Raw genomic sequence first — 19477 nt, 5'->3', positions numbered from 1 at the left:
GAGTAGGGTATTTTCTAAACATTATTTTTGTTGAATTCATAATAAATTCTAAGGCTAGAGTGGATTCACCTAGATTAGCTGCAGACCAACCCTAGAAGTCTTTGCCGAGCTCTGTTGATCTCTCCATTCCACGTTGCCTTTCATTTGTCCTTGGTTCATCTTTTATATATTCTGTATGTAAATATACTTACCTTTGTCAACCTCCTAAAATAGTTCCCACGTAGGTTGAAAGTTGCAGTGGTTCTTTTGTTGTATATTATTTTCTTCAGAGTCCTATGCTTCAGTTGATTGTATTTCTTCACTGAAGGTATTTAAAGGTTTGCTGAATATGTGAAATAACTTTTTTACTGCCAGAACGCATGCAAATAAAAAAAGAAATAAATGGCTCTCGCTTTGGTCTCTTTTTTTTCAATAAGTTTCATGTATAATGAATATAGCTGCATTTATGACCAACTAGTAAATACATACGAAACAACTATAACCCATATTTAATTACTGGAGGAAACACTGGCAATGGAATATACAGTATGTTCTTGTTGAAATTAAAAAGATCAAAAAAACAAATATGATTGTTTCCCTGCTCTTCAGTGGAGAATTAAAATCGGCTTGGTTTATTGAAGACTACAAAAGCAATCACCGTTATAGACCTGCTTTGCATACTGGCTCTATTAATTTACATACTCATGGTAGGCCTCACATTCAGATACAACTGTTAAATTATACTGCTGTTGAGTAATGCGTATAAAAATAATGCAACAGCATGCAAAGTGTATTTAAACAGGCACAATTAAAAATATTGATTCCACTGAAGACAAGACTGAAAAGACTATGCACAGGTTTAATATTGTCACATCCAGGACACACTGCTTATGAGTGATTGAGTTCGCTAGACTTGCACATTGACAAGCTGTCTTTGTCGCATGTTATGTATTAGGCCAATTTAGCATCTGATTATTAAAATAATTTAATTCCCAAGATTGTTTTGAGATGGTTTTCCCTCCTGCTCTTCCCCCTCTTAAAATTAATAATGTCTTAATTATTGTGTCAGTTTCACACCCGTGCAATTTGCTGGGTGACCACAATGTAGTCAAATCAACAATGGCTTAAACAGTTTGTCCTTTATGCTGCTGAACAGACCGAGGACAAATCAGCAAGAGATTTGGACAGACATGCTAAGGCATCAAAGTACTCAGGTACAGCCAAAGAGAGAGACAATAAAAGTTATTTGCATTTAACTAAATTTTAACAGGAGAACATTTTTATCCTTTGAGGCCATGAAACCCCCAACATTATGTGCTTAAAACACATGCTGTCTGGCTGCTATGTCTGTTCAACAAATTGCTGGTCTTCTTTTAAAGAAAACGAACAACTGAACTCTATGGAATCCAAAAGGTGCTTAGCACCTCTGAAAATCTGGCAACACATTTTAGTGCATAATGGCAACATTTTCAAAAATGCCTAAGTAACTTAGGATGCTATGTTCCAGCTTCAACTTAGGCACCTAGGAGCCCAAATCACATTGAAAGTCAATACAATGTACTGCCTACGTCACTTTTGGAGATGGAACTTAGGGACCTAAGTGCTCAAGTGCTTTAAGTCTCCAAAGTGCTTTAGAAAAGGTGACCCTAAATCTGGATCCAATCCAAAGCTCACTGAAGTCAATGGGAGTCTTTCCTTTGACTTCAGTTGGCCCCGGTGACAAAATTGTAGTACATGTTGCAGTAGAAAGAGAGCCTGAGACATAAGCCCTTGTATCACAGGCCTGGTATGAGGCAGGACCTGCTCACAAAATCTGGCAAGAACAGGACTGATATTGCAGAAGTACACATTCCTAAGAGGTGCTAAGTACAGAGTATTGACACAAACACATCCCACTATCAAGTGGTATCAGAACATCCCAATATCAAGGATGGTACATTCCCCAAGGATAACAGAAACACACCGACCCTTCCTAAAACATAAGGTCAGGCTGACAGTACGTAACTTGTTTATATCAGGGTATAAAGATGTATCTCAGAGGGAGTATCTTGGCCAGCCATGGAAAGTCCCGCCACTGACTGAGCTGCGTCCATTGTCACGGGCATACATGTCTTAGTATCCTCGTAGAGTCTGCCAGGTGCTAATACTATGCTTTGTCAACAATAAACCTGGCCGGGTGCCTTCGTACCTTAACGGCTCTTGTGGTCATTGGGCGGTTCGCTCAAGGTCTGCTGTGCCAACTGTCTATGCAGAGCTGGGACAGCACACAGGGAGAACAAACACATGTAGCCAAATATTTAACCACACGTGTATCTGAGTTTTGATATAAACTGCAAAACAGAGCAAATACTTTCACTCACAATATAATCTTAAATAAGTAGGGGATGGAGAGAGAAAAGGTATTCCTTAAATTGAATTTTATTGCTTTGTATTTTTGATCCAAACTCTGAACCTTACTTTCACATAAATGTTATTACATATGAACTGTTAATTTCAGCTCTTGAACCAAATGTGGTCACATGAAAAGGCTACTAAACAACATGAATTATGTGGGGAAAACGCAGGTTTTTTCACAAACCCTGTTGAAATTTCTTTTGAAAATTATCAATATTTAAAGCTCACTTTAGGTACCATATTAGGCTGACAGCCTTGAAGTCTCACATCCTCAGAACAGGTCCCACTACATAATGAACAACAGCAGTGCAAGCGTTGCAACATTGCATCATTAATGTACCTGGAAAGACAAACTCTTGAAAGAAGAGTTATATCTCCATGGCCCATTCAATTTTCGGCCTGTCTGCGTAGAGTGTACGATGCCAAGAATCAATGCCAGCTCAGCTCTGGTGGTAGTTTTTGTGATATGGACACCTGTCCATTGGAAAGGGGACTGGACCACCCAGATCAACTGCTTAGATCACAGAAGAGATGGTAATAACTTTTTGAAACTCAGGCCTGATCCAAAGCCTACTAAATTTTATGGAAAGACTCTCGTTGATTTCAATGAGCTTTGGGTCAGGCTCCTGGGATGGATGCACACCAGGGAGGAAGAATGAATTTATACTGAAATGCCAATCAAGAGCCTTCTATATAGTCATGTACTGATACAGCAGGAAAGGCAAAGAATGCAGGAGGTGACTCGTTCATAAAATCAGAGGATGATCCTGAGCTTCCATGTAAATATTCAAACCCCAACAGATAAATGTGCAGAATTTTGCCAACCCTCATTCATAGCAAAGTTCAAAAATCTGTATAAATAAAGGATTTTAAGGGGAGGGGAGGAGCTATTGTAGTACCCAGGTGGAGGCTGTTCCTGGAATCATGTCATAAGGAGAAAGAACTCTGATAAATTCAGTGTGATACAAAAACACTCAGACTGCGGTTAATACAGATTTTTGCAAAAATTACATATGAAAATTACATTTCTTACAGTTCAGAATTGGCTGATCCTCTGTGAATTCAGATGGCTGTTCAATATGAAAAACCTTTTGCTGGAATCCAGGGATGCATTCTAAATCTTCTGCAAATACAAGCAACAGCACCTGAGGAAACAGAGGGAACGGACTTTTAATATCCACTTGTTCACCAACCTTCTTGGCTTTTGTGAATGCTAGCAAGTTTGGACTCAATGTTCATTTAAAAAAAAAAAAAAAAAGCCACCCACACATCCAGCACATCACAGCTTCCCTTTACAACTTTCTAACCATTGCTTTGCACGAGAAGTTTCAATCAGCATATACCCAGGCAGATATAAAGGTTGCAAAAAAAATAATATGTCTAAAGACACATCTACACTGCAGCTGGTGCGGTAAAGCCCAGTCTGGGTAGACAGACATACACTAGCACTGCTCAAGCTAGCATACTGAAAATAGCAGTGTGGCGTCATGGGCTAGCTGCCTGAATACAATACTGCCCAACCCTGGGTGCATATACGTGAGCAGTTAGCCTGAGCCACCATCCACATTGCCCCAGGCCAACATTGTGCAGATGTACCTAAGATTAATAATGTTCAATTCAGAAACACACTTAAGCACCTGCTTAAAGTTAAGCCTGTTCTGAAGTCCTTCTTAAGTCATGGGACATAAGCAAGTATAAATAGGGCTGGAGTATGCTTAAGTTATTTGCTGACTCAAGGCCTATAAGCTCAGATTAGTTTAGTAAATCTCTGAGATAGTGAAGAAGTCTTTTGTTCAAGGATAAAGTTTCATGTCACAAAAGTTTCCTTTGTATAAACTCTTGCAGCAGATGGAAAATGTCAATTCCCCACCCCCCACAAAGCTACAGTTTGTCCGGTTTCTCCACAATCAAAAAGTTGTTTACCCCAGTGAAAGACTGAAAATGGAATGTGTACATCATTCTGTAGATGGATCTGAAGGGTAAAGTTAAATACAGCTTGTGTCACTGTTAGTATGTGATCACCAAAGCACCTTGTCACCACAGGAACATCTGGGCAGCGGAGGGAGGGTAAAAGCAAAATAAAATTGACATTGTACCTATTCCCAACCAATCTCTGTTTCAGAAGATTTGTGTTCTATCACTGAATAGAGACAATGAGCTGAAAGGCTATTTTCTTTGGTGGGCTTTACATGGCAGAGGAGCAAGTAGAAAAGTCACAGAAAGAGTGGAGAAGAAAAAAAGGCACAGAAAGTTTAAGGGTTAAATGAAGCACAAGAAAGACGAGCCAGATCCAAGGTAGCAGGCAGGATAAATCTACTTTTCCATACCCAAATATAAGCATCCAAATGCATTTGGGGCCTCCTTTGGGGGATTTCCTCTGGTCCTGATATTCAGAGATGCAGAGCACTTACAGCTCTCATTAGTTTAAACACATGCCTAAAATGCCTCCAGTTGGACACCCAAAGGAAGACCAGAGAAGGGCAACAGAGTAACCAAAGAGAAAATGCTAAGTTTGACTTTCATTAGTACAAAAAGATAAATGTTGACATGCTCATGAAAGAGCCCTTATACTCAGTAGCTACCTACTATGCTTGACCTGCCAATGAGAGATAAGCTCATCATTTTCAGTGATCTAACACTATTTCAGCAAATAAGCCTCCTCCCTATAGAGTAAGAACAGGGTCCTCCAGCATATCACCTTCAGTGCTACCTTTGTTAGATAAACCTCTTTGCCATGTTGCTCTGTTCAGAGGACAGGTGATTATTATTATCAATCTTAGGCTAGCATGCTCCCCGCTTAGCCATCCCTTGTTTGCTCTTGTCAAAGAAACAGAATGCTACCCAGGTTTTCTTTCCATACAGAAAATCCTGGTGCACTACAGAGTCATTGTTGGCTTTACATTACTTGGTCTTTCAAAGCACAGGGAGGATGGTATCCCACCTGGTCTTATATCAGTTGCTCTTATTGAAACTTGATTCTCGGGCAGTCTATTTCACATAAACACTTGCTGTAAAAGGCCAGCTAGACACTGTGTGCAATAGCCAGAACGTTTCGTGACAATCCAATTGGCAGAGTGTGGGCTCACTTCTCATCCCTAATGACATGCACCGCATTTGCCCCTTTGTTCAAGTAAGAAACCAAGAGAGAGCACAAGCAAGCAGAGTCTAAGCCACTTGGCAACACTGTCATGTCTCCCATACGATTGCTGCTTCCCCTTCTTCTCTTAATAAACAGCAACCTGCAAACAAAGGGCAAGATCCTCAGGTGACAATCAGCATAACTCCATTGACTTTAAATTTACCAATTTACACAGCTAAGAAATTGTCCCACAGTGCCTCACTCTGCCCTCCAATGTCCTTCTGTACCAAGGATTCACACAGTAACGTCCAGATTTTCAAAGCCTACACTCAAAATTGCAAATTAGTTATTTAATTCATAGAAGTGGCCAGATATGCATGTAACCAGCCGTTTGCATGTGCAACTACTCCATCCGGATGCAAATCCACAGTAATAGTGTGTGAAAATGAAGCATGTAACCCATGCCAGCTTGATGTAGATAAAGTGTCACACGTAGTAACACCTAGAACAACTAGAGAGTGATACGCCTGCTACAGCCTTGGCTAATAGAAATGTGTCTTTTAGCTCATGCAGAAGAGACTTAAGCATTAAGCTCCAGAGGTCTCAGGTTTGATCCTGCCTGATGACGATCAGGGTCTGTCGGCATTATAGCTTTGCATATGCATTTTCTGCAGGGAGCTGCAACAGTGTATTTTTAAAGATTAGGCCCAGTTGGCACATGATGCCAACAAATGGGCTTGCACACAGCATGAATTAGTGCAGAATAAAATGTGCCACTCCTTCCTGTACTCCCGTGTCAAGACACAAACAGTGAACTATACAGTGTTGCAAAACCAGCCCAGTTTGGCAGAATAGCCCATAAAGTACATATATTTTCAACGATAAAGATAAAATTAATTACAAACATGATTTTGTTGCTAAAAAAATACATGGTGGTGGACATAAAAGAGGCAGTACGTCCTAGCTTGATCGCCTAGCCTCTAGAATCTTGAATTCTAGTTTGTAGCCTAGGAAAACATAGATTAGGATTGCAAAACTGATTTGGATATGATCTAGGTCAGTAATCTCAGACAATGTGTGTTTGCTGTGAAATCAGGATGATCTAAATATGCCATGAGTTCACTTCTGAAAGTCTAGTATACAGGACTCATGTAATGTCAACTTAACAAACAGAATGTGACCTTTAATCTCTTTGAAATAATTATAAAATGCAGGCCTGGCCTTGCTGTGAAATGGAACATTTTATTCTAGCTGTGCAATTCCAAACACTTTCTTCTCTTCCAGACATTAGACAAGATGTCAAGTTTGTCATCACATGGAAGGTTTTTATTAATTATCTTTTAGAAGCACAGTCCTTCTTGTAACTGTATTTTTCAGGCAACAAAAATTCTTCTATTGAACTAAATGTCTATCTTCTTAAAATTTTGTCTGCTAAAGGTCTTCACTTTGAAAAGCCCTGGCAAAAAAATAAACCAAGTACAGATTTGCGTTGAAAGCAAAAGAGAATATTGTTTAAAGCAGAACATATTCTAAATTTCAGCACCATACAGAATTCATAATTGTGTGTGTCCAAAAAGAAAAGTTTCCTGGATCATTAACTGTTTAAAGAAAGTAGAACTGGCATCTGAATGCTTACAGGTATCTTCTCCCAAAGAAAATATTTTATTTTGCATATAGGAGATTTTAAAACACTGTGAAGGTACACAAATGCTGTTCATACTTACAAATTAAAGGGCATATGTGCCTCCAATTCAGCAAACCCATCCCCTTTAGCAAAGCACTTAAGCTGGTGGAGAATTTTTTGGCAACATGTTTTTACCAAAACCATCAAAACTGAAACTTTCTGCTGAAATACATCAGTTTCAATGAAACTTTCATTGGGAAGGTTTCTTAGGTCCAGGATGGAATTTCTGGTCAAAACAAGAGAAGCACAAGAGAACCACCCAAAACAGCCAATAGAACAGTGGTAAGGGCACTAACCTGGAATGAACATTTCAAAACATGGTTTTGTCCCCATGCTGTATTAACTAAATGTTGAAACCTCAAGATTTTTTATGAAATGGGATTCTTCCTTCCTTGCCTCCCTTATTAAGCACATGCTAAAATGCTTTTGACTTTAGCCAATGAGCTTCTTATAATATTTAAGAAGCAAAGAGATAAGAATTTCGAAAGCTAAAAGTACACTGCTCTATAACTGAGAAGGGGTCAGTCTCCCATTCTTTTACTGAGAAAAATAGTATCTGCAACCTTCAAAGACTGAACACCAAACACCATTTGCTCATAACAACCTAAATCAATTTGGAAGTGAACCATTCCCTGCAAAGCAAACTGCAGGGTTCAATCACACAGCTCTAGAGAGCCCATGGACTCATATATACAACCAAACCGTCTCACCTGGTGCAATTTACTTGTTAATAAAATGTGAAGATTGAAGAGGCAATTTTTAATATCCTGACAGTTTGTCTATGCAAACTTACTACTGGTCTTTATAAGTAAATGTCACTGGTTCAGCTAGCTCCTAAGTAAGCTTGGTCATAAGGTCAGTAGATAAAGCTGTGTTCCCCATGGTGGTACTAGGCCTACTAAACATCTTAATAAAACAACAAACATATTCTAGAGGTCGAGGTTGATCTCAGTGTTTGCCCTGAAAGCTGGTCACACAAGAACCATGGAATGGAAAGCAGAAGGGGATCTCACTTTTTTATCAGAGCTGACCAGAGGATAACAATTCCGTCTTGCAGCAGATTTTGAGGGTCTGAAATGAATGTCCATTCCACATTGGGACAGAAGAAAAAAAACCTACCTTTCTAATGTTTTGGTGAACATGGTGGCTAGGGTACTGCCGTGGGACATGGGAGGCCCAGGTTCGTGTCTATATACTCTGCCAGATTCAGACTGAGCTAGGGTGAACAACTCTGCTCTGGATCAGGCCCATCCCAGGCCATGGCTGTAACCACTCAGTACAAAGTCTCTCAGACCCCAAAATCCTTCCCTGGGAAAGTGTTGTGGAATCCCCATGCTACATCCCCGTGAAACAACAAAACAGCATTTTTCACCAAAATTGCATTTAAGCAAAACAGTTCTGACAGTTTTTATACCTCTCCCGCAGCAGATATTCATGAGGAACCTGAACTGAAACCCTTTGTACGTGACTTCATCTCAGAACAGGGTTTCTCTGCCTCTCTGCAATTGATGGAAAGTTAGCCTCTAAAACAAGCTCCCAAATAGAACATAAAACGAGATTTTCAAACCATCAGATCTCTCTGCTTGTTGTACAGGAATTCCATTCAGATCAGATCAGCCATATCTCAGATTTGGAAGTGATGTTCTCAACCTGTTCTACTGTAATCCTTCTCGAATATTTGTCAGCCTGATGTGTAATCGATCAAGTCCCAATTATAAAAAACCCTAATCTTCAGAATGCCAATTACATCTCACATTGTTCTTATGGGTTGAAATTCATCCTTATGCAGAAGACTCACACAAGGCATATCCAAACAGGGCGTAAGTGGGGCATAGGCTAGGGTGAACTGTATCGAATATAAATACAAAGAAATCTCAGATTATTAGGATGATAATATTGTAAAGTTGGAGGTCCCCATTTTATCTCTGGTTCCATGCGAGCAATTTTAACACTAAGAAATCACCATAAAACCCTATAAAGTTACAGGAAAAGTTAACATGGAAAAGAGACTCAGGCATAAGTGACAGTATTGCCAACCTCCAGACTTCAAAAATCAGGAGTTAGTCCCAAAGACATCATGTGATGTTCAGAAAATTATACAAGTTTAGGTTTTATTTTCTCCTGCTATTTGCTTTGTTTTAAGGTCTGGGGTACACCCAGCTCATCTTTTTTAGCTTTTCTCTGGCATCATGAGAGCTAGAAACCAGTTTTGTTTTGTTGTTTTTCAAATTAAAGCTCAGGTTCTTGCATATATTCTCTCATAATACTATGACACCAGGGGCTGTGGAGTGAGAAAAAAACTCCAGACTGCGAGAGTTGGTAACACTGAGTTAATCTCAAAATGAAAAATCAGGGATGGATACGTTGTTACACATATTAAACTGGCTAAGTTGCTACTCCAAATCTAAAGACCCCTTCCTTCCACAGGTGCTTCAAAAATAGGGCCTCAACATAAGAACGGCCATACTGGGTCAGACCAAAGCTCCATCTAGCCCAGTATCCTGTCTTCTAACAGTGGCCAGTGCCAGGTGCATCAGGGGGAATGAACAGAACAGGTAATCACCAAGTGACCCTTCCTCTGTTGTCCATTCCCGGCTTCTGGCAAACAGAGGCCTATTAATTTCATTGGGTAACCCTGGGTTCTTGTGTTATGAATAACACGTCCTTATTTACTTTCTCTACACCAGTCATCATTTTATAGACCTCTATCATGTCCCCCCTTAGCTGCCTCTTTTCCAAGTTGAATAGTCACAGTCTGTTTAATCTCTCCTCATATAGAAGCTGTTCCTCATCATTTTTGTTGCCCTTATCTGTACCTTTTCCATTTCTAGTACATCTTTTCTAAGATGGGGTGAGCAGAACCGCATGCAGTGTTCAAGGTGTGGGAGAACCATGGATTTATATAGTGACATTATGCATTTTTCTATTTTATTACCTCTCCCTTTCCTGCAGAAATATTTAGTAAGAGGGTCTATTGGAGAGAAAAAATGGGTATAATAGCAATAAGTAGCATAGCCTGACAGCATTCTACAGAAGGAGGGTGAATCCTGGCCCCACTGAAGTCAGTGGGAGTTTTTCCATTGACTTCAGGATTTCACCCATAGCATTTTGGATCAGGGAAATAGTTACATTAAATTAAATTGTCACAGATAGTTACCATAACCGAATAATGGAAATATTCTTATGAATTAAGGGCCTGATTCTGAATCAGACTGGACAATGGGATTTTTGACACTGCCTTCAAGTAGCAGATCCTCAAACAATTGTTTCACCTACCCAGATACAGGCTACTTGACGGACATTTTTGAACATCCTCACTGAGTGGTTTTACAGCAACTGGCACAGAAGGAAATGATCCAAAAGCTAGCAGCGTACATCCTGAAATTGGTGTCATTAACAAAGGCATTATAATACTGTAAAACTACGCACTGATTTATACTTCATTATCACAGCACCACCAAATTCACCTATATAGGCTAAAAGAAATGCAATGCTGTTTTTTGGAATTCTATCCTATTGGTGGATTGCGTGTGGTGTGTTTTGGGTTTTTTTTAAATATGAGGGGAGGAGGGGAGTGAGTGAGTCCGTGAGAAAGAGAAAAAAATAGGTGTTAACCTTCTTTTTTATCATGAGATGGTTCAGAAAAGCCTATTGAAAACCTCTACAGCTCTACCTCTGAATCTGATAGTGAATTCAAGTCATTGTTGTAAGAAATGCTATTAAGATTTGGCAATAAGATTCTTCAAGGATGATAAATATCCTTTTAAAGGGTCTGCACATCCATTTACTGCATAGTTCTGTCCTAAAAATGAAAGTCACACTTGGAGTACTGAAGGGTGGGTTATGAAAATGCAAATTAGAGTGACTTTATTGGCTCAAATGAATTCAGTTCTCTTGTCACTAAGAAGTATGACTGTAGTAGACTTCCATTAACTGGAATCAGAATATGACAAAGTCTTTAGGAGGACTATCTAACAAAGAGAACTTTCAAAAGGAAAGGGTCAGAAAATAATGAGTGTTTATTATGAGAGTTGTATCACACATTGAATAAAATGTGTATCTTCCCCGACATGGGAAATCTTGTTCATTTGATTATTTAAGAAGTGATTTACTGGTAAGTGTTTTTGAACAGGCAGGTACTTTGCTTCTCAAGTTTAAGTTCTATAGAGGAAGTAAAATAAGGCTGTTAAACCAGCATCAGAACCAGACTTTTCACATGGACCCCTATATACATGCAAGTCCCAATAGTACCCTGGAGTCCATGCTAGCTGATTGTTTATAATAAGACTGGAATTTTAGGTCAAAATTTACAAAATTTTGTAAGCATAGGCTGCTAAATAAATGGACGGATCTTCAAAAGTGCTGGGCACCTAAAAGCTGTCACTGAAGTCAACTGATGTTCAGCAGGCTGGTATAACCGAGGTCTTAGTTGGATACATAGGTATAGTGAAGAAACTCTGGCCTAAGGCCTGAGTGTAAGTTTTGCTACAACAGTAGCAAGCAGTTTTTGCAAAAAGAATCAGGATTAGCCTTTGTCCAAACCCTTACATCCATACCAAAATTATCATCCATATTAATTAAATATTCTCAGGGGCTAGTAACAAAGAGCAAGATTCTGGATACTTGTGATGAGGAGTGCTTTTCTCCATGAGTAGTCCCATTAAAATAAATCATCTGCTACTAGTCATACCACCTCGCTCTTATATAGTGCTTTTCATCAGTACATCTCAAAGTATTTTAAAGGAGGTCAGTCAGTATCATTCGCCCCATTTTACAGATGGATCTGGTAAAGTGCCACTCATCATCAGCAAATGAATCTACTCAACGAGTAAAATACTACTCAGTGTGACTAAGGGCAGTGGAGCCTGGCCCCAAATCATTTTATTTGGGTTATTAAAGGTGGTAACACGTTTCTGTGACAAACACAGACACCAGCAGAATGAGATTGCAATTGGTTAGCCTATTTAGAGGAGGTTGCACAATAAATATAGTTTACAGGCAACAGAATAATGCAAATGAGCCATTCTGTAGCACTATTGCACCAGCGAAAGAGGCATAAATAAGACACACAGAAAGTCAAACTTTCCTTCTCATTAAATGCAGCATATGGAACTATCCAAACCTAAACCGTATTGCGACAATAGCCTGTTCCAAGGTCTGTTTATATAGAACATTTTAGTTATTTATCATCTAATGAACCAGTTTCATGCTATTTTCCCATAGTTATGGCTCCATGAAAAACATGAAAATTTTAATCTCTATAAAAAAAAAATTAAGAAATTCTTAAACATAGTTATGCCACTTCATATCCACTTGCATGGGGGAAAAGTAATTATTCCATACAGAAAAATATTGATGTGGCAGAACCTATTACAGAAAAAAAAATTAAGTCATATTTCCTACACCAGATAGCACTTTCAGATGAAATTTCTTGCAACTATACTGAATATGATATATGTATAATTTCCTAACAACATGATCGTTATCGGAAAGGTATAACCTTCCATCTCTTGCTTTCTTTACATTCCATAGTGTTATAACACACGGCAATTATTACTAAATCACAAAACTTAGCTTAGTGTATAACATTGTATATCTGTCTTTCAGGTATTCTGCACCAGGAAGCTAAAACCAAAACAAAACTTGCTAAAATAGACCTTTAAAAGAGCACATGGATTCATTTGCTATGGTAAAGACAAGAGCGGTATTGTGAGCCCCAAGCATTGAAAAAAAATCAGGAATTGAGCCCCAAAAATATTTCATAAAGAATATTTCACAAGGCCCAATCCAAAACCTATTGAAATCCCAGGACAGGTTCCATTCAATGGGGCTCATAATCTTCGGCATAAGTATGTGAGTTAATTTGAGCTCTGTTACCATAATTAGATTAAATTACCTGTATTATCTTGCCACAAATTATTCGCAGTGGAATGAATATAGTATTTTATGGTGGGGAAAACCTGTAACTTGCAATGATATCTGGTGGCAACAATAACCTGTTGTAGTACAGGCATAAAAAGTGGTTTTAATGGTTTAATATTCATTTTCATAATTTCACTAAATACAAAAAGCTGGGGTTCAGCCAAAAGATTAGACATCAGATGAAAGACAGGGAAAAGGTTTTCTATTCCACCAAAAGAGCCCCCTTGTTTTTTAGTTGTACAAGTGCAATCAAAACACTTCTGTGAACTACCAGAACTCAATTTTTTTCCTTTCATGCCTATTAACAGGCCATTGGTTAACAAGTGACCTAGATCAACTAGGTTCTTTTTTGCTATTGAAAGTATATAAATAAATAAAATTTTGTACATTGACGCCAATGCAAACATATTATTAATGTCCGATACTATTAGACATTAACTACCAGGTATAATTGAAATGGCAATTCTCTTAATGACCTAGTTAGTGACACATTTTGTTCTGAACTCTCACTGGCTTTAGTGAGAGTCACATGTGCATATGTCAGGGAAGAATTTGGCCCCTCATGCATAGTTTTAATTATACTTCCATAATATTGAGTCATTTAGAAGGCATTTTTAAATTGTATGATTAAACTTCTGGAGCATGCTAGTGTCTGCGAAGAGACACGACATAAACCTACTCTCACTTAAATCAGGGGGAGTTTTCTTATTGGCTTCATCAGGAGCAAGACCACAGTGTGTTCTTTTAATCTGCATGAGCAATCTTTTTATCGGCTTGGTCCAGTTTATGGGCTCATGATCAGTGCAGCTGCTTTATATATTATTCTTTAGCAAGGATATGGTAAATCTTCAGACAAAAGGAATTACTCTCACATGAGGTGGACTGAGAAAAGCTTTGTTCTCTTTATCATTACCAAGAGATAAAGAAATGGATGAATGCACTAGCTATTGGGGGCTTGTTGGTCAAGGTAAGGGCATGAATCATATTTCAGCAAGCAAGCGGAGGCTAGGAAGTTTCTCGTGCTAACTCAGTGGGAACTAGAATGTACCATGCCCTTTATAGAGGAAGGGGAACTGAACTCTGAAATTAGTGAGGTATTGCTGAAAATATGTATCAGGGACTGCACAGTTTATGCTGACCTTAACTCACAAGGGTGTCACAGTTAGCATGCAGATGGTACCCTTTCCGTATTTGGGAATAATCTATTGAGGTAACTGGGATTAGAGCCCGCTATGCTAGACAGTATAATATACTTGGACACATTATCTAGCTGCTGATCAACTCACAAAACTTACAAGCTAAGTCATAGAAGGGAAAAGGAAAGTAGATTTGTTACTTGTCTGCTCACCTTTATCGGAGGGACATATTTTTACAATTTCTTCTATAAAACATGTGAAATCAACTCACTGTGCTAGCCTGCATAATTACTCTGCAGTGATGATAAATTAATTGCAGTCCTTTTATGCTCCTTCTTTCTGAGTGTGTCTATCAAAAAGAGTAAGTACTGACCCCAGTGAACCCCAGATGAATGATCAAGAACTACATAAAGTTATCATAGTTTTAGTGAAAACTAATATAATTGATCAACTCTGAAATAACCAGTGTAGAAAAGCCAGGTGCTTAAAGAGAATTGGAGGTGAGGGGAATGCAACTCCTTAATTGGCAGAATCAGTATCTGGTAGATTCAGAAGACTCGTGGTATAATTTATATTAGTCAAGAATCCAATTCCAAAACTACTTATAAAGAAAAACGTTTAAATAATTTTAATCTTGGTCAATACTGTGCCTTTTTTAAAAAAAGTTTTTCTATTCACAAAAGATTGGTAGCTTTAACTTATTATAGGTACCCTCTGCTGGTATCAGCATATCTCCAATGACTTTAACAGACCTAGGCTGATTTATACCAGCTGAAAATCTGCCCCTACATACATACACCTTATCACAGTTCACGGAACTAACCGGGCCTTGCACATGTATTCATAAAACACAGCCCTTTTCAGGTGTTTCTTCATCAAGAAATGTGACCTTTTTTGGAAATAAAAGACAAGAGAGAACAACTAAAAGAGCTAAATTATTTTTGCCAGTTCTTCTGTCTCTAGAAGAATTATGTCCTGGGGGAAAGACAGCAAGTAACAGAACATTTCTGTGCACATCACAACATAGCAAACTCTCTAAAGCTTACAGGCCCTCTGTTAACAGTGACATTACATCAAGAATGACCTTTACAAAGAAATAAAACCCATTAGTTCTAGGAACACGATAACTATTAAAGATCAACACTTAGGAGCCGAAGCAAAACCTATATCTGGTAAATTAATTAGAACACAAATTATATGAAACCAAGACCTTGGTCTATAACCTCTCTCTTATAATTACTTGCCTTTTAAAAGCTGAATGAAATCTTTTATGTATGAAGATGCTACTATTGACCCTAAATGCATTAGGATTCAGAAAGAAATGTTTCATATATAGAGAACGGGATTTGACTGAATATTTGAACGTACTTTAGTGACTTCCTACTGAAATCACTATTTGTTTTCACTCATTGACAATAGATACAACTAGTGAATCTTAAAATTAGTTGGAAAATATTTTGAGAGTGTTTTCTTTTTAAAATAGAATATTACCACACGTACACACACCAAAAATTCAGGGAAATGTAAGTTTGAACACTTTTATGAATGTGGCAGTTTTTTAATATGATCAAATAAGGCCCCAGTGCTGCTGGACATGTGTATCTTTACCTATGCACATATTCCAATTCGAAACAATGGCAGGACTCACATGAACTTCAGGATTTGTGATGAGGGCCTGAAGTCCAGGCTAGTCTGTCCATTGATTACCATGGGCTTTGACTCAGGCCTTTAATTTCTATTTCCTTTCGATTATACTGCAGAATACGCTTCCACCTGGGCAAACAATGACTATATTCTTTCCTTAAAATGTGTTCACAGTCATTTAAAACACCTTTTATTAATTTTTTTTATTTGTGCGGGGGTAGAAATAAAGGAGGGAACAACCACTGCCGAAAATATCAACTGACACACAGCAGCTGTAGGAAAATCTGAGCCCTAGACAGCTGATGTTTTGATTTGAAACATTTTATTCCCTGGCCAACTGAGGACCCAGGCAAGAGTTACTAATACATTAGGGGGAAGATCCTCGGTTGGTTTAAATTGTCATTGCATCATTAATTTACACCAGTTGAGGATATGCCCCAACAAGCATAACAGAACACCTTAGCCCTTTTAACCCCAGCAGTTAGCCAATATTTAGGGTCTTGTGGTTTGTTTCTGTTAGGTGAAGAAATTGATGATGAAATCAGGCTTTTCTTTGACATAATACTGAATGTATGTACATTTCTGTTTACCTTAAAACAGTAGGAATCAAACAAACAGTAGGCAGCTTCTCTGTTCTTAGTTCCAAGCCTCTTTCCAGCCAGCACTCTGCCCAAAAAGTGCTCTCTCTCTCACTAGGTTCTCTCTCAGAGCAATGCCTTGAGTCCTTTTCTGGCTCTCTCCTTGGCTTTCTTGCTGCCTTCTCTGTCTGATCCTGGCTGCTTTGGCTCAGGCATATATACAGCTCCATCAAATAACAACCCGTTAAACCCTTCCATCCACATAGCTCAGTTTTTGACAGGCCTTGCATGGGGGTTGTGTTTTGGGTGGTGGCTCCTATTACTTCAGTTATCTTACTCCAAAAAGTAGTTTAACTCCTTCTTACACCTTGTCCACACTTAGGCCGACATAACTACGGTACTCAGGGGAGGGAAAAATCCACAACTTTGATCGTAGCTACGTCTACCTAACCTCTGGTGTAGATGCAGCTAGGTCAACGAGAGAGTGTTTCATTGACCTAGCTACTGAGGGAGGTGGAGCTCCTACAGAGATGGAAGAACCCCTTCTGTCACTATGGCACTGTACGCTATGGCACTGTAGCATAGACAGAACCTTACAGTTATCCTAAATAAATGTCCATCAGCTTCAACAAGGTTTAACCCAACCGCAATCACCACATTGCATTTCTTTTGGAAAATGATGACTTAAATTAAAAGGCAGTAAAATTCTGTGGAACTTGAAAAATTGTTGTGAACTCCCATATTTAAAAAACACTATACTATCCACAGAAGTTCTTTGAAAAGTATCAGATTCCATCATCCCTCATATTTACTGAGTTTGCTTTATTTTTATTTTAGAAAAAAGATGACCCCAAAAGCTGTGATCAAAACTGAAGATGTGGACAGCAGCAAAATCTATGGTCTGAACCTGTATCTAATATGGGTCTGAATGCTCAGAAGGATTGGGAGAGTTCAGATCTAGATTCCAGACTCCCACTTTGAAAGCGCTCATAGTCAAGCTTCTGTCCTGCCCATTACAGAGATACAATGCTCAGATCAGATTCACTATTGGGTTTTGGTTTGGGCCTCTCTTTAATCAGAGGCAAGAACAACTTCAATTTTCCCGGCAATTTTCACCCATGCAAGACTGACTGTGTATTTTACCTGACCTCAGTGAGAAGGGACAGTCTTCTTTTGGAATTCCTCCTGTTGGGTTTATATTTGCTCATGGGATGTCCTAACACACATTAAAAATAGTAGTGATAATTTCATTTGTTCGTTGTGTTCAATTTTTAAATGAGTTTGGTACATTCTGAATCGCAAGACCAAGTAAATCTGCTCAACTTACTTGGACTTTTAAAAGAGTTTTTATGATGTTCGAGTATCCAATAATTTAAAGGCACTTTTCCTTGTACATAGTAATTTAAAATTACTGAAGCACTTCATTTTTTTCATAAATGCTTCAGCCTGGAAGTGATTGGGGTTCTGCTCTTGCACAGTGTAAAGCAATTTAAAATTATTCGAGTGCTTCAATTTTTATAGGCGCTTCTATCTGAAAATGATTGGGGTTCTGATTATGTGCAGTATTGCACAATTTTAAAGTATCCCCCTCCCCAAAAATTGTTTTTCTAATCAATTTTTCACGGTTGGGACTGAATTCCGGAATAATGTAATATATAAAATAAGGCCAGATAAATTATACATGCATTTTACATTTAAGCAAACTTTCATCTCCTAAATAAAAATTTCAGTTTGGAAGGGTGAAGCCCTCTCATAACCATGAAGCGTTACACTTTGAAATAAATCAGGATTATGCAAAATCAGAACATCAGTATCAGTTTTTAAATGTTAGAACAGATCCTTTCTAAAATCAAGTTTCCATGTCTACTATGTACTGTAAAGTAACAGCAGTTCAGAAGCTGAACTTCTTTTTCTGCTGAAGACAACCGTGTGTGGAGGGAACAACCTTGTTGTTGTTTTTTTAGTAGATTACGGTTTGAATCCCACAATAATTGAGCCTTTCGGCTTATTCATATGGTTACTGTTAAGTATATGCTGAAGTGCTTTTAGAATTAGGGCAAGAGTGCTCAGCACCTTGCAGGTTCTAGCTCAACAATGTTAATTAGTATGTCGAATAAGTCAGTGGCACTGCTATGGGTACCCGCATGGCCCTACAGTATGCCAGCATTTTTATGGCTGACTTAGAACAACGCTTCCTCAGCTCTCATCCCCTAATGCCCCTAGAAGTCACCCAGAAGTCACCTACAGGACAGGCCCAACAAAGAAAGTAACAGAACACCACTAGCCGTCACCTTCAGCCCCCAACTAAAACCTCTCCAGCACATCATCAAGCATCTACAACCTATCCTGAAGGACGATCTCTCACTCTCACAGATCTTGGGAGACAGGCCAGTCCTCGTTTACAGACAGCCCCCCAATCTGAAGCAAATACTCACCAGCAACCACACACCACGCAACAAAAAACACTAACCGAGGAACCTATCCTTGCAACAAAACCTGTTGCCAACTCTGTCTACATATCTATTCAAGGGACACCATCGTAGGACCTAATCACATCAGCCACACTATCAGAGGCTCGTTCACCTGCACATCCACCAATGTGATATATGCCATCATGTGCCAGCAATGCCCCTCTGCCATGTACATTGGTCAAACTGGACAGTCTCTACGTAAAAGAATAAATGGACACAAATCAGACGTCAAGAATTATAACATTCAAAAACCAGTCGGAGAACACTTCAACCTCCCTGGACACTCAAGTACAGACCTAAAAATCGCACCTATTCGACAAAGAACTTCAAAAATAGACTCCAACGAGAAACTGCAGAACTGGAATTAATTTTCAAACTGGACACCATTAAATTAGGCTTGAATAACGTCTGGGAGTGGATGTGTCATTACAGAAAGTAAAACTATTTCCCCATGTTTATTTTTCCCCCCTACTGTTCCTCACATGTTCTTGTCAACTGCTGGAAATGGCCCACCTTGATTATCACTACAAAGGGGTTTTTTTCTCTCCTGCTGGTAATAGCTCACCTTACCTGATCACTCTCGTTACAGT

The 19477-nt window shown here is 38.8% G+C and overlaps 1 protein-coding gene across 4 annotated transcripts in view; it reads right to left on the bottom strand.

Moving 5' to 3' along the window:
- Positions 1-19477, bottom strand: part of CDH13 (cadherin 13) — a 786172-nt gene that overhangs the window by 635016 nt on the left and 131679 nt on the right. For all 4 annotated transcript variants that reach the window (XM_073308069.1, XM_073308070.1, XM_073308071.1 and 1 more), the window contains exon 2: positions 3407-3518. In XM_073308069.1, coding sequence (XP_073164170.1) covers positions 3407-3518 — 112 coding nt within the window. The remainder of the gene's footprint in view (positions 1-3406; positions 3519-19477) is intronic.

Source organism: Lepidochelys kempii, chromosome 12 (genome assembly GCF_965140285.1).
Source record: "Lepidochelys kempii isolate rLepKem1 chromosome 12, rLepKem1.hap1, whole genome shotgun sequence".
Taxonomy (NCBI): domain Eukaryota; kingdom Metazoa; phylum Chordata; order Testudines; family Cheloniidae; genus Lepidochelys; species Lepidochelys kempii.
This window is presented reverse-complemented; position numbering and strand designations above follow the sequence as displayed.